The 24,194-nt window shown below is 39.2% G+C and overlaps 1 protein-coding gene across 4 annotated transcripts in view; it reads left to right on the forward strand.

Annotated features, from left to right (window-relative positions):
• Positions 1–24,194, forward strand: part of cN-IIIB (cytosolic 5'-nucleotidase IIIB) — a 123,506-nt gene that overhangs the window by 20,948 nt on the left and 78,364 nt on the right. For 2 of the 4 annotated variants that reach the window (XM_068375559.1, XM_068375558.1), the window contains exon 4: positions 21,078–21,147. The exons of the other annotated variants lie outside the window; for them this stretch is intronic. In XM_068375559.1, coding sequence (XP_068231660.1) covers positions 21,078–21,147 — 70 coding nt within the window. The remainder of the gene's footprint in view (positions 1–21,077; positions 21,148–24,194) is intronic. 4 annotated transcript variants of the gene reach the window in all.

A 24,194-nucleotide genomic window follows, 5' to 3' on the forward strand; every position in this document is an offset into this window, starting at 1 on the left:
AGCTGGGTGTGGAGGAATCTTGTTCCTAAGCTTCCAGGCACAGGGTTGTGGACCATCCTTCCACTCAGTGTTTAATGCCAGGGATCCTTTCCCGCTGTTGTCAGCCTCCCCAGGCCGTCTTCATTCTGCAGGGGTTGGGAGTGAATTGCCAGAGTTACTTGCTCTACCTTCTTCCCCTGCTGGGTAAGAGGGTACTCAGGGATTCATCTGCCCCTGAGACACCTGACCTTTGACCAGTACCACTGAAGGTGGACAATCCGGAGCATTTTGGGGGGATGTTCGTGCACTTTTTCGTGGGTGTAACGGTTGGAGTGAAGATACCTAGGATCCTACTTCAGGAGGGGCCTTGGTCATTAAGTGACACTTCGGTGTCCCTCAAGGGCCTAGGCCATCCCTCCAGCTGCCTTGGTCTCCCCATTCTCAAAACAAGTTAGCTCAGAGGCAGCTCTGTAACCGGCCCTTATGGGTGCTGGGTTTGGCAAGGAAGACTTCCTGGCCTTTCTTAGACCCTGACAGGAATGCTCACAACTTCCCAAAGGAACTGGTGTATGCACAGCCATTTCGAGCTTCCCAACCTGCTCCTTTCAGGCAGTGGGGTAGCAGAGGAAGGTAAGAAGAGAGATACACTGTTGCCGACGTTGTCTTCTGCTTTCTAATGTCTGAGATTAGGGGATTGCTTGTCTTGCCTTTGGGCAAACAAGCAGAGGCATAGGGCTGAGCCTTCGATAGTGAAAGTCCTTCAGGAGGGTTACTTACTACCCTCTTCAGCCTTTTTGGACCCCTTTACTCATTTTCTGATAGGGTTTTGATCCGTTCCTTCAACATTGCTAAGAACTCTAGCCTTGTGGACAGAGGTAGGAAGGATGTTGGAGAGGAATGTTCTCGAAGTCATTCGAGACAAATGTTGTGGATGAGTCAACTGGGGGCTGGAGGTCGGTCATCGACCTTTCACCCCAAAGTGAGTATGTGGGTCAAACAAAGTTAAGGATGGAAAAGGTGTGATCTGTACAAAGTTCCACTAAAGAGGAAAACTAAATACTTTCAGTGGATCTGAAGGATGCATACTTTTATTACCCGTGCATCAGTCCATTAGAAAGTATCTTCCTTCTCCCCTGACTCTGTACTGCTCTTCAGGTGTTTATTCAGATACTCATCGTAGGCTCAGTAGCAAGGGGTATGACTGGATGTATCTCTCAGGTGGCTGATCCTGGCATCCTCCCTTGGGCAGTTGCTACATGATTGAGTTGGACTTTTGACTTTTGTCATGATCTGGGGACTGATAATCAAGGAAATTCGAATCTCTTACCCAAGCCGAGGTATTAGCACTTGACCATCCTGGTAAACACGACAGCACCAACAGTGTGTCAGTTAGACAGTTGCATCAGTAAGCCCAAGGAGGTAGCACATCCATTCTGTCCTACATAGAATTACCAGTTCAGCACTGGAATAATCTTCTCGGCCACCTTTCTTCAGTGGAGAAGCTTATTCTTCATGCAGGCACCTTTCTCAGATACCTCTTTAGTACTTTTTGAAAAATCACTGGTCAGTCTCCAGGGATCTCCCATACTGCCCCATGCCAATGGAACAAGATACATGGGTTGATTTTACCTGTTGGCTGAATGAGGAACACACACAGGGGAGTCCCACTCAAGTCTGTGCTTCCGGACATGCGATTACACTCACGTGTATCAGAGGAGGGGAACGTCATATGCCTGAATGACCTAATTGTCTGAGGGGTGTGGTCAGAAAAAGAAGTATCTACTTTTTAACGTTCTGAGGCTAACATCCTTTATAACGCTACGAGCATTCCAAGAACATTGAAGAGGCATCCAGTGAGTTGTTGTGACGAAGCAGATGCATGATGAGACAACATTTTATGTTGTAGAGCTGTCCGCCAAATACAATCTGGGCAAGAGGAATGAACTAACAGACACACTTAGTTATCAAGGGAGAGTTGTAGGGTCAGAGTGGTCCTTACATTCTGGCATAACGGAGAGGCTTCTAGTTCATGGAGTTCTTCAGAGATTGACCTGTTTGTCACAGATAAGCAGTTTGCTCCTCTTATTTACTCCCTTGGTTCAGTCCCATGGGCCATGTTCGAAGTCACCTTCAAGCACCATTGGGATCACATGGATGGTTACACCCTTTCTCTGTTCAACCCTTTTCTGTCCACTAATCTACTGTATGGGGATTACAGTACACCTGGACTTGGGTTGACCCTGGTGGCTCCCAGATGACCTGATGCCAAATGGTATCCCGTTCTACCTTGTATAGATCCCGAGAGAACTCTCTTGGTCCTTACTCTTCCAGGGAATGTGGCTATCCTCTACAATTGATGTCGTAGAAGGAATTCATCTCCAGTTGGATCATCTCGAGAGCAGATCGCAGATATCCTCATCCTCCTTACCGAGAGGAGCTCCTCTCAATCGCTGCTGTCAAGGCCACCTCTCACACTTGAGCATGGTCCTTCGATGGAAGGGGATAGACCTCTCTTTCTCATGGGAGTTGCCTATGCTTGTGAGTTGCTTCAAACAGTCTTACTGATCTCTGAACCTCAGGACTCGGAGGGAGACATGAAAGTACCGGTAATTTGTATTTTTTCTCACTGTACAAGCCAGAGTCCATTAGGTTAAACTTCTCTTCTCAATCAGCCTCTTATTCCCAAGCCAAAAGGTCTTAAGTAAAGAGCTTTAGACAGGAGGGGGTGGGACTCCTCGCCCTTGCTCACACCTGTCGCTAAACTGGTTGTTAAACGATTCAATCGCCGTCCACCTCTCACTGGAAACGTATTCCCTAATTAAAGGATTTAGGTTTGTATAGCTAGGAAACATATCCACTGTCTACTTCTTTTCTTTTGCTTGTTGTACAAAAGAATTATATAGTTGAGATTTAGTTGAACTCATAATTCGGTTAGATTGAGTACTGTAATGGATTTTTGGGTGAAATAAATCTTCATGACAAGGTAATTTTCAAGTACAATAATTAAGAATTAAACTGAGAATCATCTAATTTTTTCATTAGTATTTTTATATTTGTTAATGCTGTATTTTAAAGCAATTCTTGGACATCTCATAATTGGTGCCTAGATGAGGTTATCTTTTGGACTAAATTAACTACTGTTTTCTCAAGTTTTTTCATTTTGATTTAATATCTAATGTGAGTCCATTAGTTTGGAACATTTCAATACTGATCATGCCCATAATTTTGACTTAGAAGTATATTTGTTACACTATAATAGCGGGCACGGTTTTGATATGCTAAACAGAAGGAAGACATGAGTGTTCTTGGATGCCAAACAAATGTTGTACTGTTACTCGGTCTTTGGATTTTTGACAAATTTGTGAAATGTTCAAAATTTATCTTGGGAGGTTTTATAACGCTTCTTTTAATGCCTATTATTTAAAAATACCTAACTTTGCTTTTTATTGTTCACAAAATGGAGGTATCGTTCATTATGAATAATTTCTGGTCATTTTGATTTGATATTTTGAGGTTTTATTGAGTACATGTCAGTCAAAGTTACTTGGTTACTTAAAAGAATTATTTCTCTTGCACATGCTGTCTTGCATATAATTTTTAGCCACCAAGTCACAACCTTTGGCACTTATACATCCAGATCATCCATTTAGTATATTAGGTTTATTTTAATTTCATATTATTGTGTTTACTCTAGTTAATAATGATAGACTATTAATCAAAGAAGTAAGAGATATCAAGGTTGTTTAGTAAAACTATTACGGTGAATTGAAACTGTTATTGTAAAGCCATTTTTCATAATTTCCAATCAAATTTTATGCTTATGCCAAAAAGAATAAACTTGAAAATATCATATACTGCATTGGTAGGTAGTTGTAGAGTATTGGTTGATGATTTATATCAATAATGTATTGATAAGTTATTGTAACAAATTGGTATATAACTTACTTTAAATATCCCTTATTTAAAAAATCAATAACCAAAAGTCCATTGATCTTCTTGTGTTTAGGTACCTGAAAATAATCAGTAACAAATTAAGACCAATACCTAATAGAAAACATCATGGCACTAAAAGGAATATTTCTTTTTTATTCTCCTGTGAAATGAAAATCTTTTGTGTTATGTGAAAATTGCACTAGTGTATGCTTAAATACTCCAATTATGTTGCCGTTTATGAACCAGCTTCCTGAAATTGCTCTTGTGGGTTATTAAGTTATTCAAGCATCTGCAAAATGTTGCAATGGTTATTTTGAGAAGTTTATTTATTGACTGAAATAATGTTCATGTAGTTATCCTATTGAAGCAAACATTGTGAATTTTTAATGTCTTACTTGAAATAGGATTTTGATAAGTCATTATGCAAGGATAATGGAGCATTTCACTAGTTTTTTTTTCCATTTTACTTTACTAATATGTCAATGTATGGAACATGACCCATTGCTAAGCCCTTCATTTCTAGGCATATTAAAATTTGATGGATAAATTGTTGAATTGGTACTGTACTGTTTATGGTTTTTGATAAAATATTGAAGTCTGTTTATCCTAGGTACCTGGGCATTTCTTATCAATCATTTTGCTTCTTGCAAAGTTGTCTAAAATTATAATCTAATTTTATTTTGTTTCTTGTATAGTCTCCACACATCAATATTATACTCTAGAAGAAAGACTAGAAAATATTAAGTGTACTTACCTGTGCACCACTAAATTTTCTCCCAAGTTTTAACTAATGATTCACAGTATTGTAAGCTTACTGATCATGAAATTTTCATAAAATGCCTCTTAGATACATGTATTATTTATTGAGGTGCTGTTAAAATTTGCCTTAATTTGAATGTATTTCAAAGATTAAAATTAGCAAAAAAAAAAATTATTTTGCAGAGAAAGTCTGTGTGTCTTTTTCTAGTTAGAACTACGAGAGCGTTTCATTAGTTAGAACTACAACGTCTTTAGTCTGTACTACGTATATCTACTGTTTAGGGCATAGAATTCTAATTATGTTCATAATTTTAGAAGGGTTTTCAAATCTCTTTTTGCTGTTAATTTAATTTAAATTGTTAAATCTACATCTAAACATAAGTTTTGGTTTGGGTTTGAATGGCATAACATCATTTCCTCATCTGAACTACCAACAAAGCATTTAATTCTTGAACCCTCCTCCAAGAATCTAGAAACCAAGAAGAATAAAATTTTCAATTTAGTTCAACTATAGATACCTCCTTTTTTTGAGAGGATGAATGGAGAAATATTGAATTAAAAGCTCAAGATAGAGATGACTGACGAAATCCAACAGAAGCTCTATGCGTCAATAGCAGTAGGAGATGATGATAGATGCCTCTGCCAAGATGTCATAAGGTTCTGTAGAAGTGCTATATTGAAAGTGAGGTTTTCATATACAGTACTGTACTTCTAAATTTAGGAAAGATACTGTAGCTAGTAGCTGGATGTGAAGAATGTGGATAGTATCTGAAAGTCTTATTAAACTAAAACTGAATGAAGTTAGTGGTAGGTACTATATATCAGAAAATTTTGAGATAAATAAGAAATCTTTGTATTCTTTAAAGATCCACACAGGTTTCTTTAATTGTCATCAAAATAGAGGAGAAAGCTACTAAAGAGTGCAGGAAATGATTTCCATCTATGCTTTTATACACGTAGCCTGATGTTACTGTAGCTAAAGCTGCTTCTACTATGACTAAATCTGATTTAACGGTTAATGTCTAATTTTTTGCTATTGCTGAAACCTATTATGTGTGGTAGACGGTAGGATATGTGGAATGATTAACCTACCAAAAAATTAAAATTTTGAAATCACTGTTGGATTGTGTTAAATGGTAGTCTTTCTTCAATATAAACATTAAGCCTACTGTTGGATCGTAGTATTAAATTTTAAAAGTCCCCATTTAGGTAAATTTGTCTTAGATATGTCATTCTTCTTTAACCTAAAGATATTTGGGGAAAAACTCATATGACAGTTTTACAATACTGTACAGAGAATCCAAAACACACTGTTTAGCAAACCACACAAATGTTGTTAGTATATTAGAAATAACTGATGGCTACTGAAATTAAAACCACTGTGTTAGTTATTTAGGCTATCAAACTAAAAAAAAAAAAACTCGCGGGATACATAATTACCAATGTGTCTCATTCAGGACATGTTTGGTTATCATGGAAGGCAGTTTTTTTGAGAAAAATACAGCATGTACTTAATTATAAAGTTAGAATGGGATAAAATACTATTGAATGGAAAGATAATAAATGAAACGTCTTTTAAGATGCCCTTTCCACTCAAGAGAGTGAAGCTGAAACAGCCTACAAAAGTGAGGGAAAAGACATTACAGATGCTTTTACTTTGAGAGCATTCTCATATGCCTGGAATTGTAAGTTTTTTCTTCTATATTAGATCTTGGTCAAGATTTGAAAAAAAATGTGAGCTTTATGTTCAAGTGAGGTGGTGATGTATGTTTCATGCAAAAACTTTCAAATTGGGTTTACCATTCTTTATTTCATTGTCTTATTAATCACAGTTGATATATTTTTATATTATTGTATAAATCTCGGCCATCTGTGGAGTTTCAGAAAAGTCAACGATCTAGTTAAAGTAAGGAGAAAAATTTACCCAAACTTATTTAATAAACAAGTGTTTGTTGACCCCTTTAAATATTTATTTGGTAGAGCTGTCATATCTCTAGCATTGATAAGACTCCCTTAAGAAATATACTGTACTGAAATGTCAGTAATAAATATGAGATGTAAAGTGATATTGTTTGGTATATTAGATTTGTGTTTTACTATTAATAGGAAGATATGGTGGATAAAGTCAGTTATATACAAGGTAGTACAAGGGCAGAAAATTATGAGACATTTATTGAAATAAGTGTAGAACAGATTTGATAATTATGGATACAGTACTGCCCTTTGGATTAAGTTTCGGCTACTTTGAAAAGAGTAGAAATCTTTACAAATTTGTCAGATTCAAACAAATAAAGTACAGTACCTTTCCTCTTGGTAAGATTTTGAACAAATCCTTTTTCAATTATTCTTTTGTTGTACTGCACTGTATATACTAAACATCTGTTTCATTTTAATTTTTATCTTCATTATTTTATTAGAAATTATAGTTTTTTCCATATTTTTGTTGGGAACCTGTATTGCTTTGTGTCATTTTACCTATTTCATTTACCTCAATCAATTTTATATTTATTTCTGAAGCTCTTTTGATGTTCATAGTTCTTTGCTCTGAAAGTTGTTTAAATGCAGACGTAGTTTAAGATTTAAATATACCCAATTTTCTTTCCTTGAAAATGCCTACCCCTTTAGTTAACCCTTTTACCTCCAAAGGATGTACTGGTACGTTTCACAAAAGCCATCCCTTTACCCCCATGGACGTACCGGTATGTCCTTGCCAAAAAATGCTATAAGAATTTATTTTTCATATTTTTGATAATTTTTTGGGAAAATTCAGGCATTTTCCAAGAGAATGAGACCAACCTGACCTTTCTATGACAAAAATTAAGGCTGTTAGAGCAAAAAAAATATACTGCAAAATGTGCTGGGAAAAAAATAACCCCCTGGGGGTTAAGGGTTGGAAATTTCCAAATAGCTTGGGGGTAAAAGGGATAAGTATCAAGTTAATCTGGCGGTTGATGTTAACAATCTAATTGTGGGTGGGCTATAATTCCTTTGTCTTTTCAGCTCTCTAGTTACATTTGTATACAGTACTCCATACTGTTGTTCTACCTGCATTCCAGTTTGTGGTTTTTATTATTGTTAATTTTTTAATTTACTAGGACTTATGGAAGGTGTGCTGGGCACAGAATTGTGTTTTGATTTATAATTTGTAGGAATGCTTACAGTTCTTAAGAGTTATTTTTAGTTGGTAGCTGACTGTTTTTTTAATACCAAATGTAAAAGTGAATTAGTTCAGGGAAAATCAAGAGAAGACAAGTTTATTTCATGGGGCTAATGTTGAAATGCCACTCAATCTATTTTTAAGCTTTCAAGGGTTAATGGTAATGGGCTTTGTTAGGTTTTGATACTCGGCTTTCCGTGTGAATCTAAGAAGGCCTACGAGTCTTCTCGCAAGGCAGTGCTTCGAGTCTAACATGCACTGTTTTGAGCATTAGGTTAACTCTTTTACTTTTACCAATTATAGAGTCAATTTCCTCTCCACAAGCCTCGCTCTTTTGATTACTCCAGGTCTTTCTATTGCATAACCCTTGCATTTCCATGATCCGGTTAACTCTATAGTACCACTGCATCTTGAATTGTTAAAAGAAAAGTACAAAAATTATTAAACGATGTTCAGATAACATAGAAAACCAGGATTATTTTAGACATCTTTCAATTTATATTCATTATGTTGTCGGCTAAAGCTACAGATCAACTGATGAAATGAATGACATCCTTACCTATGATCGAACATAGATTTAAGCAAAGTAAAAGTTTATATTATATTGTGTGTAGTATTTATATATATATATATATATATATATATATAGAGAGAGAGAGAGAGAGAGAGAGAGAGAGAGAGAGAGAGTGTGAGTGAGTGAGTGAGTGAGTGTACATGGGCAATAAGTCTTTATACTACTGTATAAGATAAATACAAGTAGAGTAAGAATGTGTGTTTTTATTGTTTCTGTAACCTTCAAGTATATCAATAATGTCTTCAAGTTAAGTTTCATAGTAACAAAATCCCAAAATAGATAGACTTCCCTTATGTCCAGGAATGTAAGACCCCCTATTACCATTATTACTTATGGAGAAATTATGTTCTGTTAACACAATTTCGGTTAACACCACATATCCAGGAATGTAACCCTCGTGTTAATGGGGAGTTAACTATATATATATATATATATATATATATATATACAGTGGTACAGTAGGGTCCCGAATTATGCGAGAATTTGGTCAATTAATGACCTCGTGTAAATGGAAAATCGCGAATTTCGAAACACACAACTAACAGAAATAATTCCATTGCGGCCATGGCAACCAGCAATTTGCCTATTCAAATGTGTTTACTACCCATTTCCAATACTTTCTTTGTACTATACTGTATTTCTTTATAATATCAAATTGTTTTTGTAAATAAATAAAACATTTAATATACTTTAAAGTTCTAATAACTTGAAAAATGGTTAAAATTACAACCAGGATAGGTGTAAACACCATATATTTCCCGTTATAACACAACCCAAAATACAGACAAATTTTAATGTTTGTCATATCTATTTTATAATACAACTGGTGAATAGCAAAACCATCACTCTATAGACTAGCTTGTTGTATGATTGAAAATCCAGAATTATCAAAATAAAGGCGATTTTATATGATGCGTTTCCTAAACACGCTAAAAAGCACAATAGAAAACGACAACCAATGTTTTGTTTACGTTTATCTCTGATCACAACGAAGAAACAGACGCATTTATACATCTGTGTTTTTGAATTGACAGCAATTTTACCAAGTATAGATTATATGTTGAATTTGTTATTACCAATGTTCTAATTATTTTTTATTAGAACTTTCAAATAAATGAAATGAATGCCATTTATGAAATGTTTTTCTTTATGATGGCGCCTGAAACGGAAACCTTCCATTTGTTTACGCTCCATCTTCGATCATAATAAACAAACGAATGCATTAAACACACATGATCTAAGTCATAACTAATGATATTACAAACATTTAGTAAACATTATGTTATTACAAATATTTTACTTACCGTATCCATATAAATTCCCAAATTTGTAGCAAAGCTGGAAATTTTTTTTTCCTTATGCGTTTAATCCACGATAGGAAACTGCCGCTAATGACAGAGTGATAACTTACGATAATTCTAAACTGTTACGAAAGATAATTGTCCTTTCCATATCCAAAATACTTTTCCTAACTTCAGTTATAAGTCAACTTGTACCCACCTCAATTATGGATCCATATGCAAAAAAGGTAAAAGAAGAAATTACTAGGCCTATTTTTAAAGTCACCGAACAATTAGGTTACCGCTATAACGTTCGATGAGAGAGAGAGAGAGAGAGAGAGAGAGAGAGAGAGAGAGAGAGATGGTTTTAAAGTACTAAACAATAAATATGATAGGTTATAACACATTGGTGTTTATGTAATATTAACTGTATAGATGGTTTGAATAAGTTAAGAAATGGTGTAAACAATTCTTTGTTATTGTATTCGCGCGGAAGCTAGACATCAGCTGATGTGATCACAGCCAAAAGTAAAACAAAAATAAGTTAGTAATACTCGATTTTTAAAACACACCCGAAATTTAACAACATAAGTACATGTTTTATTATAGCGCAATTGACATTTAAAGAGTAAAAATTTTCTGATATAGTATGGTGTTTCCTAAAAAATAGTGGTTTGCGGACAAAATCGGTTACCGTATTTTAAGCTATGATTGAAATGGATGTATACACGGTATAATTTTTTCGTTTTGTATTTAATTGACACTTCAAGAAAACCGATTTTGGTTTCTTCATCTATTTGTAAGTATTGTATAACGAGAGAGAGAGAGAGAGAGAGAGAGAATCAGCTGTTGTAATTGAATGTCGTGTTATTGTTTCGTGTACCCCCTGAAGCGAGGAATTGATCGCCACAACTAACAATATTCATGTTAATTTCATTCTTAAACTCAAGTTGCCATATGTGAACTATGGTTTTATTTCTTACGGAGAGAGAGAGAGAGAGAGAGAGAGAGAGAGAGAGAGAGAGAGAGAGAGAGAGAGAGAGAGAGAGAGATTTCTGCCATCAAATCTCTCTCTCTCTCTCTCTCTCTCTCTCTCTCTCTCTCTCTCTCTCAAGATTTTATTTTACCGTCTACTCTACAAAACCAATGTTTGCAAATCAAATGTATACTGTTTAAAATATGACAAAATATTGACGACTCGTTACCGAAGTTTAGGCTATTCACTGCCGATAAACGAACCCAGTCTACTCGTGAAAACCTTTGAACGCCCAGAGGGAAAAATAGGGCTTTTAAATATACTGTACTAAACAAAAATAATGCTTTAATATACCATCATTAACACTACCATTACAATTATCGTAAGGTTGGAGAAAGATAAAGATTACCGAGAATGTAACCACATTTCTGTTTACATTTTGTCAGATGGACTCGCACAGTTAACAGTTGATTTCATTGTTGATGTGGAATTTTATCCTTAAATAGGCTATTCATTATGAAATTATGTTAATGAAATGTAATGTAATGTTAATATTGTTTTGTAACATTTATTATAAATCACTGTATTTAGGGCTACCAATATACTTAAAAAGACAATAGATTTGATACATTTTGTAGTGCTTGACTCGCGAACTTTGAACAGCCTCGCCGATACAGAAAATTTATTTTTGAAAAATAGCGATCGCGGAAAAGGGGAATCGTGTAATTCGAACACGCTTAATTCGGGACCCTACTGTACCTCTACATACGAATTTAATCCGTTCCACAACCGACTGCGGATGTAGAAAATGTTCGGATGTAGAAACGAATTTTCCCATAAGAATACATTGAAATAGGATTAATCCGTGGTTGAGCCCAAAAACCTATGATAACTCCTTAATAAACTACTACACATAATTACACATGACAATATGCACTCTAAATTAGATTATAGACATGTAAAAAAGAATAATGATCAAGAAATAATAAATAAGAAACAGGTTTTTTGCGTCACTTTACCTTAGAAAGTCCAGCGCAGGTGTTGTTGGTCTTGCTACGCAGAGAGGAGACGGACGGGCGGCGAGGAGGTAGAGAGGTTGACTACGATAAACGTACACTACCGTAACTTATTCTAACTTACACTAAGTGAACTATAACCTAACTTAGCTTATTTATTTTTTTTATTTTCATATTTTATATTTTTTTTTTACATTTTCTTTTTTTCTTTTTGATGATTAATTTTAATCACTTCCACTCTCTCCACTTAAAATTGATTCAATTTTTTTTCTCTTCACTCTTTGCCGTTTTCTTTGAACCACTTCCATCCTCTTCATCACGAGTTCGCTTTGTAGTTTTTTTTAAAGAAGCTATCGATAGAAAGTTGCTTGGTACAGCTTTTCAGAATGTTTCGAATATAAGTTAGGGAAACATCATCAAACTGCGCAACTACACGACAAACCTGCAATTTCTTTGGATGGTATTTGTCGATGAAGTCGACCACGTCATGATATTTTCCCAACACCTCTTTTATTTGCGCCGAACCTATTGCAAGTTCACTCATGCTTTTCAATAATTCCTTGCTTTACTTCTAAAGAAAGCATTTCCTTATTCCTTTTCTCACCACTACCACTACCACTTGCGAAACTAAGCCTTTTAGGACCCATGATTTACGTAAAATACCGTAAAAGGATGAACGTAAAAAATCACGATTAAAACACAGTTAATAGCAGAACGCACAGGGCACAACCACACGAAGCCTACGAGAACAGAGGAATGTCCCAAGCCACGCTAATTGAGGGTCCCTCCGAGGTAGAAATGCTGCCTTCTATTGGCGGAAATAAGAAATACATCCGGCGCTGTGAGTACCATCTACGTGCATGGGTATTGTTTACTTCGGGTGTCGAAAAAAAATTCGGGTGTAGAGTAGGAACGTGTTCGAATTGTACTTCGCGTGTCGAAAAATTCGGATATTACCGGTACGACGAAAATTGCTTACTTCGTGTGTCGAAATAAAATTCAGGTGTAGAGTCGAAAAATTGCTCGAATTTTACTTCGGATGTTGGAAAATTCGGATGTAGATACGTTTGTGTGTAGAGGTTCCACTGTATGTATATATATATATATATATATATATATATATATATATATATATATATATATATATATATATATATATATATATATATAGATAGATAGATAGATATTGGAATATTTGTTGTGACTGATGCAAAATGTAATAAGGTGTTTTTAGCATAAAGAAACCTAATGTTATCAGTTTGAATTTTGGAATTTGAATGTACTGTATAGTTACATTTCTAAGGGGTTCTGTTTTCTAATCTTTAGAAGTTCTATCTTTGAATGATCTCCCAGCTAAAGTGGTTTTCATCGCTGTATAGCTTTAGCTTCAGCTAAACACATTAGTGGACTTCAGGCTGTGATGTAGTTTTGGAGATGAGGTAAATTATTTGATCTCTTTACCTACTGTTAGAGTTAAGAATGGTTTTAAGACCAAAGGTTAGCCTCAGTTTTCTTAAATGACCCCCCCCTTTTTTTTTTTTATGAAAGGAAAGGTGGTGACACGTCAGAGAGCAGATTTCTTTGGCCTCTAGTAGATGTTAAATTCTATTTAGACAAGACTGTAATACTGTATTAAGAAAAATTTTGTGTTTGATTTGAGAGATTAGGACTTTGGGCCACCCTCTCACTGAAATCATGTTTCTTGTTTAGGGTTTTGTAACTTATCTTAGAAAATTACTAGAAATTGAGTTCTGTAGTATCTTTGTGGGATAGTGTACAGTATATTAAAATATACTGTTAATTAATTTGCTGAAATTATGTTTTAATTTACAATGATCAAATTCAAGGTGTTGCATTATATAATACTGTAAGTGTATAGTTTTTCAATATTAATCTTACCCGATGATCATGTAGCTGTCAACTCCGTTGCCCGACAGAAATCTACGGTCGGGATACGCCAGCGATCGCTATACAGGAGGGGGTGTACTCACCAGCGCCATCTGTGGTCAGGTACTCCAGTACTTCTTGTCAACACCACCTCAATTTTTCCTCTGTCGTGCCGCCGGCAAGACCTACATGGATACGCTGTTGATTTTGGAGTCTTTGTTCACGGTTTTGGTGAAGTATTTGCTCTAAAATTTAGCCTTCGCTGTACAGGAAGCTTTTCCCTTAGCTTAGATAGCTTTTGGAATTAATTTGAATTATTGGTTAACGATCTTTGCTTTACTTTGGAATTCCCCCTTGACTGTTCTCTAAATTCAAGATGTCCGACCACTCTCAAGCTCCTAAATTTAGGCGATGTAGTGTTAGGACTTGTAATAGGCGTCTTCCGAAGGCTTCTGTTGATCCTCACACCGTTTGTTCCGATTGTAGGGGAAAATCCTGTCAATTGGAAGATCGATGTGGGGAATGTGCTGGGCTTTCGGAATTCGAATTTAATGAATTCCTCAAATATACATCTAGGTTAGAGAGGGAGAGAGTTAGGAGGAGTTCTTCTCGCTCTTTGGTTTATTCCTCTCCCCATGCCCCTCAACCTTTTCCTTCCCCTGTGGTGGTGACCCCCGAACCTGCTACGAGTGCTCAGCCTGATATGACGGATATGTTGCTTGCCATTCAGGCTCTTGGTGATAAGGTGGAGTCGTTAGTTAGTGACCACAATCTTCTCTTGGCAGATGTCAAGGAACTTAAAGTGAAGAGTGCAGTGGGAAGTGTTAGTGCCAGTGCTGTGCCTAGTGTTAGTGTCAGTGTTGCGCATGAGGATACTTCTGTGCGTGCCAGTCGTCCTCCCAGTCCGGGACCTCTTGCAAGCTCCCAAGCCCAGGGGAGAAGCAACGTCGAAGGGCAAAAGGGTTCGCCAGGCCTTGATCGGCGCACAGTTGTATCCTCAGTGGTTGCGGGCGTATCTGATAGAGATCGTCACTTCCACTCCCAGACGAATGAGCCCTTAAATTCCTCGTCTGCGGAAGAGGTTTCCAGGAGGAAACGGTGGACCCAGGTCTCACGACCTCTCAAACGTAAGGTCCCTTCCGAGCTAGTCCAACGGCCCAGGTGTAGCCACTGGGCCAGTTCGGACTCGCCGCAGTCATCTGATGACTGCACACCTCCTAAGAGAGGTAAAGTGGTGCCTCAACAGGCCTCTGCTCCAACTTCTGTGGACCCCAAGTGGTCTATGCTGCAGACTATGCAGTCTCAGCTTGCGGCTTTGATGCAGGAGTATCAGGCAGAGAAGGTTAACACCCCTCCTCCTGCGAGCGCTCCTCCACCTCTGCGCAGTCCTCCCTGCCAGACGCATGTTCTTGCGGCTCCTCCTGCTTCCATGCGTGAGCTGCCGCACCGGGAGTTGCCAGGTTCCAGCACTATGCAGCAACCTCCTCTACCCATGAGGCAGGAGCCTAATGCTATGTGGCAACCTCCTCAACCCTTGAGGCAGGAGCCTCATGCTATGCGGCAACCTCCTCTACCCATGAGGCAGCAGCCTCATGCTATGCGGCAACCTCCTCAACCCTTGAGGCAGGAGCCTCATACTGCGCAGCAACCTCCTCAACCCTTGAGGCAGGAGCAACCCTTGAGGCAGGAGCCTCATGCTATGAGGCATCCTCCTCAACACATGCAGCACGAGCCTCTTACCATGCAGCAGCCGCATTCTATGCAGCATGAGCCTCATCCCATGCAGCATGAGCCGCTTACCATGCAGCATGAGCCTCATGCCTTCCAGCATTCGCATCTGACCACTTCGCTTGCTCCTCAGACCACCGCAGAACCTCCCTCACTCCAGCCCTCTGCCTTTGTCATTGCCAGCCCTCAGTCTATTCAGCAGAGGCATGATGATGGATCCGCAAGTACGCATGCACCCGTTCTGCAGGATTCAGCCATTCAGCCTGCCGCTCTACCTTTACCTCTCGCTACTCAACTCTCAGGCGATGAGGTTTCTGAGGATGAAGCTGCTCATCTGGATGATCCTACATCTGATGTGGAAGGACACAAGTCTTCGCCGCCTTCCTTAGACTTTCGCAAGGTCCTGGCTCTGTTCAGAGAGTTGTACCCTGAACACTTCGTGTCTGCAACCCCTCGTTCTCCTCCCTCCGAGTTTTCTCTAGGCATGCAGTCTACTACGCCTGCCTACACCAAGCTTGTCCTCGCCAGATCATCAAGGAGAGCTTTGAGGGTTTTAGGGGATTGGTTGCAGTCCAAGCAGCAACTGGGAAGGACCTCTTTTGTGTTTCCTCCTCCTAAGCTGGCTTCTAAGTCGGGCGTCTGGTATGCCACGGGAGAGGAACCTGGCTTGGGGGTTCCTGCCTCTGCCCAGGCCGACTTCTCAAGTTTGGTTGACTCTCCCCGCAGGTCGGCTATGAGACGCTCGAAGGTCTGCTGGTCCTTTTCTGATCTGGACCACTTGATGAAGGGAGTCTTTCGCGCCTTCGAAATTTTTAACTTCCTCGATTGGTGCCTGGGGGCCTTAAGCAGGAAGACTGCTCCTTCTGACAAAGACTCGGCCATGCTGATCATGTCCAGTATGGACAAAGCAATTCGCGATGGTTCTGGCGAACTTGCGTCTATTTTTGTCTCAGGAGTCCTCAAGAAAAGGGAACATCTATGCTCCTACTTATCGACTGGTATCACCCCTTGCCAGAGGTCAGAGTTGCTGTTTGCTCCTCTCTCCAAGTTCCTGTTTCCGGAGGAGTTAATCAAGGGGATGGCTGCGGCTCTTATCCAGAAAGATACGCATGACCTCATGGCTTCTTCAGCACGTAAGGCTAAAACCTTACCTTCCGTGCCGAGATCTTACCGCCCTCCTGTGGCTGATACACCTGCTACCAGATTCATTCCGCCCTTTCGTGGCAGAGCCTCCAGTAGAGGAAGTACCCGTGCAGACAGTCACCGGGGCAAGTCCAAGAAAGGTGCCAAGTCCACGAAAAGCAAGCTTTGACTTCCTTCCTCTCCAGACAGCTGTAGGAGCCAGACTCAAGACCTTCTGGCAAGCCTGGGAGAGCAGAGGTGCAGACGCTCAGTCTGTCAAGTGGCTAAGGGAGGGATACAGAATTCCGTTCTGCCGCAATCCCCCTCTGACCACATCTCCCATCAACCTCTCTCCCAACTACAAGGAGAAGGACAAGAGGCTAGCGTTACAACAAGAGGTGTCGCTCCTGCTACAGAAGGAGGCAGTGGTGATAGTTCGGGACCATCAATCCCCGGGCTTTTACAACCGTCTCTTCCTGGTGGCCAAGAATACAGGAGGTTGGAGACCGGTGCTGGACGTCAGTGCGCTCAATGCTTATGTCACCAAGCAGACGTTCACAATGGAGACGACGAAGTCGGTCCTAGCAGCGGTCAGGCAGGAGGACTGGATGGTCTCGTTAGATCTGAAAGACGCCTACTTTCACGTTCCCATCCATCCAGACTCCCAACCTTTTCTGAGATTCGTCTTTGGAGAGGTTGTGTACCAGTTCCAAGCCCTGTGCTTTGGCCTGACCACGGCACCTCTTGTGTTTACGCGACTGATGAGGAATATTGCGAAATTCCTTCACTTGGCAGACATCAGAGCCTCCCTTTATTTAGACGACTGGCTTTTAAGAGCTCCCACAAGTCGTCGCTGTCTGGAGAGTCTCAGATGGACTTTGGATTTGACCAAGGAACTGGGCCTCTTGGTCAATTTGGAGAAGTCCCAGCTCGTTCCTTCCCAGACCATCGTTTACCTGGGTATGGAGATTCAGAGTCGAGCTTTTCGGGCTTTTCCGTCGGCCCCAAGAATCAACCAAGCCCTGGAGTGCATCCTGAGCATGCTGAGGAGGAACCGATGCTCGGTGAGGCAGTGGATGAGTCTAACAGGGACTCTTTCATCGCTAGCCCTGTTCATCGAGTTAGGGAGACTCCACCTCCGCCCCCTTCAGTACCATCTGGCAGCTCACTGGAACAAGGATATGACGCTCGAGACGGTCTCAATTCCTGTTTCCAAAGAGATGAGGGCTACTCTAACGTGGTGGAAGAACAGCATTCTTCTCAAGGAGGGTCTCTCGTTAGCTGTTCAGACCCCCGACCATCATCTCTTCTCGGACGCATCAGACTCGGGCTGGGGCGCGACATTGGACGGACAGGAATGCTCGGGGACATGGAACCAGGAACAGGAAACGCTTCATATCAATTGCAAGGAGTTGTTGGCGGTTCATCTGGCCTTAATGAACTTCAAGTCCCTCCAGCTAAACAAGGTGGTGGAGGTGAACTCCGACAACACCACAGCCTTGGCGTACATCTCCAAGCAGGGAGGGACTCATTCGAGGAAGCTGTTCGAGATCGCAAGGGACCTCCTCATTTGGTCAAAAAGTCGAAAGCTCACGCTGGTAACGAGGTTCATTCAGGGCGATATGAATGTTACGGCAGATCGCCTCAGCCGGAAGGGTCAAGTCATCCCCACAGAGTGGACCCTTCACAAGAACGTTTGCAACAGACTTTGGGCCCTGTGGGGTCAGCCAACTATAGATCTGTTCGCTACCTCGATGACCAAGAGGCTCCCATTGTACTGTTCCCCGATTCCAGACCCGGCAGCAGTTCACGTGGATGCCTTTCTGCTGGATTGGTCCCACCTCGACCTGTATGCATTCCCGCCGTTCAAGATCATCAACAGGGTTCTTCAGAAGTTCGTCTCTCACAAAGGGACACGGCTGACGTTGGTTGCTCCCCTTTGGCCTGCAAGAGAATGGTTCACAGAGGTACTGCAATGGCTGGTCGACGTTCCCAGGACTCTCCCTCTAAGAGTGGACTTTCTGCGTCAACCTCACGTAAAGAAGGTACACCCAAGCCTCCACGCTCTTCGTCTGACTGCCTTCAGACTATCGAGAGACTCTCAAGAGCTAGAGGCTTTTCGAAGGAGGAAGCCAGAGCGATTGCCAGAGCAAGGAGGATATCCACTCGCAGAGTCTATCAATCTAAGTGGGAAGTCTTCCGAAGCTGGTGCAGGGCCAATGCAGTTTCCTCTACCAGTACCACTGTAACCCAAGTTGCTGACTTCCTGTTACATCTAAGGAATGTTAGATCTCTATCAGCTCCTACGATCAAGGGGTACAGAAGTATGTTGGCAGCGGTTTTCTGCCACAGAGGCTTGGATCTTTCCACCAACAAAGATCTGCAGGACATCCTTAGGTCTTTTGAGACCTCTAAGGAACGTCGGTTGTCCACTCCAGGCTGGAATCTAGACGTGGTCCTAAGGTTCCTTATGTCATCAAGATTTGAACCTCTCCAGTCAGCCTCTTTCAAGGACCTCACTCTAAAAACTCTTTTCCTCGTTTGCCTTGCAACAGCCAAAAGAGTAAGTGAGATTCACGCCTTCAGCAGGAACATAGGTTTCACATCTGAAACGGCTACATGTTCCTTGCAGCTCGGTTTTTTGGCTAAAAACGAGCTTCCTTCACGTCCTTGGCCTAAATCGTTCGAAATACCTAGCCTATCCAACATGGTGGGTAACGAGCGGGAGAGAGTACTTTGCCCTGTCAGAGCTCTTAAGTACTATCTTAAAAGGTCAAAACCCTTGCGAGGACAATCGGAGGCCTTATGGTGTGCTATTAAGAAACCTTCACTGCCTATGTCTAAGAACGCAGTTTCTTACTACATAAGGCTTCTGATTAGAGAAGCTCATTCTCATATGAAGGAAGAAGACCTTGCTTTGCTGAAGGTAAGGACACATGAAGTGAGAGCTGTGGCTACTTCAGTGGCCTTCAAACAGAACCGTTCTCTGCAGAGTGTTATGGATGCAACCTATTGGAGGAGCAAGTCAGTGTTTGCATCATTCTATCTCAAAGATGTCCAGTCTCTTTACGAGAACTGCTACACCCTGGGACCATTCGTAGCAGCGAGTGCAGTAGTAGGTGAGGGCTCAGCCACTACATTCCCATAATCCCATAACCTTTTTAACCTTTCTCTTGAATACTTTTATTGTTGTTTTGGGTTGTACGGTCGGCTAAGAAGCCTTCCGCATCCTAGTTGATTTGGCGGGTGGTCAATTCTTTCTTGAGAAGCGCCTAGGTTAGAGGTTGTGATGAGGTCCTTTAGTATGGGTTGCAGCCCTTTATACTTCAGCACCTAAGAGTCGTTCAGCATCCTAAGAGGACCGCTGCGCTCAGTAAGGAAGACGTACTTATTAAAGGCAGAGTAATGGTTCAAGTCGACTTCCTTACCAGGTACTTATCTATTTTATTTGTTATTTTGAATAACTAATAAAAATGAAATACGGGATACTTAGCTTCTTGATTAACATGTATACTGGTTTTCACCCACCTCCCTGGGTGTGAATCAGCAACATGATCATCGGGTAAGATTAATATTGAAAAATGTTATTTTCATTAGTAAAATAAATTTTTGAATATACTTACCCGATGATCATGATTTAATTGACCCACCCTTCCTCCCCATAGAGAACCAGTGGACCGAGGAAAAAATTGAGGTGGTGTTGACAAGAAGTACTGGAGTACCTGACCACAGATGGCGCTGGTGAGTACACCCCCTCCTGTATAGCGATCGCTGGCGTATCCCGACCGTAGATTTCTGTCGGGCAACGGAGTTGACAGCTACATGATCATCGGGTAAGTATATTCAAAAATTTATTTTACTAATGAAAATAATATTTTACTAGTTTGATAGTGGGTATATGTTTGGAGCCAAGTGAGAAAGCATGAGTGATTAGAAAGTTTACTTTGGTTTAGAATTGGTTAACATTGAACCATATGAATTGGGTAATTTTTAGTTTGTTACTTTAGAATGTTACATTTCCTATATTGTTCCTTCGCCATCTGTGTGAGAGTTAACACTGTGAACATCATGGGAGGTTTCATAAAAATTCTTTAAATGGAATTTTAATAATACTGTATTTGTTTCTGTACTCTTCTGATATTCATAACATGCTCCCCTCCTCCCCACTGACTAGTTAATTCAAGAGGCTAGTGATCTGGTTTCATGGCATACTCACACCTAGTTAGTTTCCATTAACTGCCAGATTAACTCAATTCTTAGCTAGAAGGTTGGGCATTTTCAAGAAAAGATAACAGGAAATTTTTTAATTGTTGGGTAGAAGTCTACATTTAAACAGTTTCGAGAGGAAAGCACTATGAACATCAGGTGATTATGACGATATAGAAATAATAAATATCCATCTTAGAATTCTGTCAATGCTTACATAATTTGATTTAGCTATTTGACTTCTTATATTAGCTTTAGTTTTTTATACTGTAGTTGCTTTTAATACTATTAGATTTATTATTATGATTTAAATTTTATGTCCAATTTATTCACGATGGGTTTTTTCATAAATTTTAGAATTGTATGAAACCTGACTAGATGAATTTCATGGTTGAATGATGGATATGCAGATATATATATGATATAATGTAGTATTTGTTTATGGCACATTTGTCCCCAGCTTGTGGTGGATTATGACTTCACTTTGACTCGGTTCCGTGTCAACAGTCAGCGGTGTCCCTGTTCCTGGGGTAAGTGGTAACTAGGAGGGAATGCATTTTGCACCCTGAAACTATTCTGTTTGTTTGAATACCTTATAATGTGTTGGATGTAGCATAGATGTCAGAATTTGTCTTGTGTGCTAACTTGTGTATACTGTACCAGTGAGCTGCTGAGAAAATGTTTAAAGACGCTGTGGTATTTTGCCCAACTATAGTAAGGTTCATGAGCAGGTAGACTTGCGTATTATTACCTTGCCATTGCAAGCCAGTGCTTTAAGATATCTTTAAGATATTTCTAGTAAAAGAAGTACAGGTGTACTCTATGTAGTTTTCTGACAGTAGTCTGATCTTCCAGTGGAATAGTTTTGCTAAAGTTATGTTGTTTGCTGTTTGGTATTTTAGAGTGCTTTGATAAAACCAGTTTGAACATAGACATTGGGAAGTATCTGGAAAACTATTTCGTTGAAAAATTACACAAATCATGGTTGGCTGTAGCTTATAACAGTAACTGCAGCTTTTAACATCGTTGTGGTTTTTTAATGCCTATGGGGCAAGTTTCAGTTGATGACCCAGATTTGATTCCAGCATACCTTTTTTTTTTTTCAATATTTGCTTACTTTCTGAATTCCACAATTCTTGTTGAAAAGTCTTTATTGGCTAGAAAATTTGGCAAATACAGTCAGGTCCCTGTCATTGCAGATTTCATCATCGCATTTTTTATTCTTCTCTGACCTTCATGGCATCAACTCGTTTAGGATGTAAAAATAGGAGTTTGTACCGTATTTATCGAACAACTGTAGTACAATTAGTGGACTACATGAAAATAACATACTGTAATGTATTATTTTTGAGGTTAGTGGACAACATGTAGGGATTTTCTTTCGTTACGGGTGTCTTTGTTACCTAACCCCTATGCAATGACGGATAGCTGACTGTATGCGTTTGAGTAGTAAGAAAATACAGTAAAGAAAGCATGGCTTAAACTATGAATTTGTGTTCTGTTTTTGTTTCAAAACCAAATTTCATCTGCATTGCAAGCTAGATACTAATCTGAAGGGTTCTAGTAAATCAGGACAATTATTTCCTTGTATCAGGAGTACTAAAATAATGTTTTAATACATTTTAATGGAAAGTATACATTTGGTACGATTAGTATTAGAAGCTAGTATTTGCTCTACATAAATTGGCTTGTTTGCCATGAATGCATTGTTACTAAATGAACTAAAACTTTCCTTCCTTGAATTAAACATGGATTTGCTATCATGATTATATTGGTCAAGGTTAAATTTCAAGACTTGAATCTTATAAACAATACTTTAGTACTGTTCCAATTCATTGCCTGATTTGGTACCAAACTGCAAAAGATATATTTTCATTTATTTTTTTTTTTTTTTTTTTTTTTTTTTTTTATTACTACACGCACACTAACCTTATACTGTTTGCTCCTATGCATATACAAACTGTTTGTCCCTTTAAGATAGGGAATATCTTTAGTGAGCTGGAATAGTAATTGAATTTGTATATGAAGTACTGTAGTTATCAACAGGTGGTGAGTGCAGGTGAATGGCCCAGCCCACTCCTGTCAAAGACTGAACTTTTTTCTTTTTTTGTCAACCATAATGAATGCACACATAATGTTGCATCCTATCCAAGGCTATTTTATCTTTTTCTATCTCTTTCCATTTTAAATTGGTTTATTGCTGGCTTCACATCAATAGGAAAGTGAAGCGAATTTTTGTAAAAGAGGGAAAGGGTAGACACTGCAATCAGTTTATGAGTAAATAGATGGTACATCTATATTCCTTTTGCACTTCTTATAGGTAGTATGATTTTAAGCTCTCATCCACTTGTGCCGAGTGCAGATCGTGGCCTCCCATTCTGTGGTAGACTTATTCTTTGAAGAGGAACCAGTTTGCACAACAAACAAAGTTCAGGATGAAAACATTACGTGTTTTACAGAGTTCCATTGGAGAAAGAGACTTCATGGTTTCAATGGATCTGAAAGATGCATACTTACAAGTACCTATTCATCAGCTCTCTATGAAGTACTGTACCTACACTTCTCGACAGAGCGGTCTACCAGTTCTAGACCTTATGTTTTGTATTGTGCGCTGCTTCACTTGATTATTCACACTGGTTGCAGCTTGGCCCACACTACACGGTGTATGTCTTTTGATGTATTTTGAAGGGGTGGGATTCGACCTCATTAAAACAATGATATTTTTTGGTCACTTCAAACTCCTATTTCTTTTTTCTTAACCAAAGTTTCTTTAATTTAGAAACTATTTGAAAGAGAATTTTATTTACAAATTTTACATTGAAAATTTTCTTAGCATTTTTATTTTTATTATGTATATTTTTATCAGTGTATAAAACACTTTCTATGGTGACTTTTTTATTTAGAAGTTTATACTGTACATCTTTCAGCATAATTATAGCATAAAAATTGTGAATATATTAATGAGCACACAAAGAAATCTGATGAAAAGAACTTAAGACATGAGGAAACATTTATTTATGCATTCCTAGGTAGTAGGTTGGCCAGGGCACCAACCACCTGTTGAGATACTACTACTAGAGAGTTATGGGGTCTTTTGACTGGCTAGATAGTAAAACATTGGATCCTTCTCTCTGGTTACAGTTTATTTTCCCTTTGCCTACACACACATACACTGATTAGTCTGGCCTATCCTTTACATATTCTCTGTCCTCATACACCTGACAACACTGAGATTACCTAACAATTCTTCATCACCAAAGGGATTACTGCACTGTAATTGTTCAGTGGCCACTTTCATCTTGGTAAGGGTAAAAGAGACTCTTTAGCTATGGTAAGTAGCTCTTCAAGGAGAAGGACACTCCAAAATCAAACCATTGTTCTCTAGTCTTGGGTAATGCCATAGCCTCTGTACCATGGTCTTCCACTGTTTTGGGTTAGAGTTCTCTTGCTTGAGGGTACACTCGGGCATACTATTCTATCTTATTTCTCTTTTTGTTTTGTCAAGGTTTATATACTTTATATAGGAGATGTTTATTTTAATGTTACTCTTCTAAAAATATTTTATCTTTCATTGTTA

The sequence above is a fragment of the Palaemon carinicauda genome, chromosome 6 (genome assembly GCF_036898095.1).
Source record: "Palaemon carinicauda isolate YSFRI2023 chromosome 6, ASM3689809v2, whole genome shotgun sequence".
NCBI lineage: Eukaryota > Metazoa > Arthropoda > Malacostraca > Decapoda > Palaemonidae > Palaemon > Palaemon carinicauda.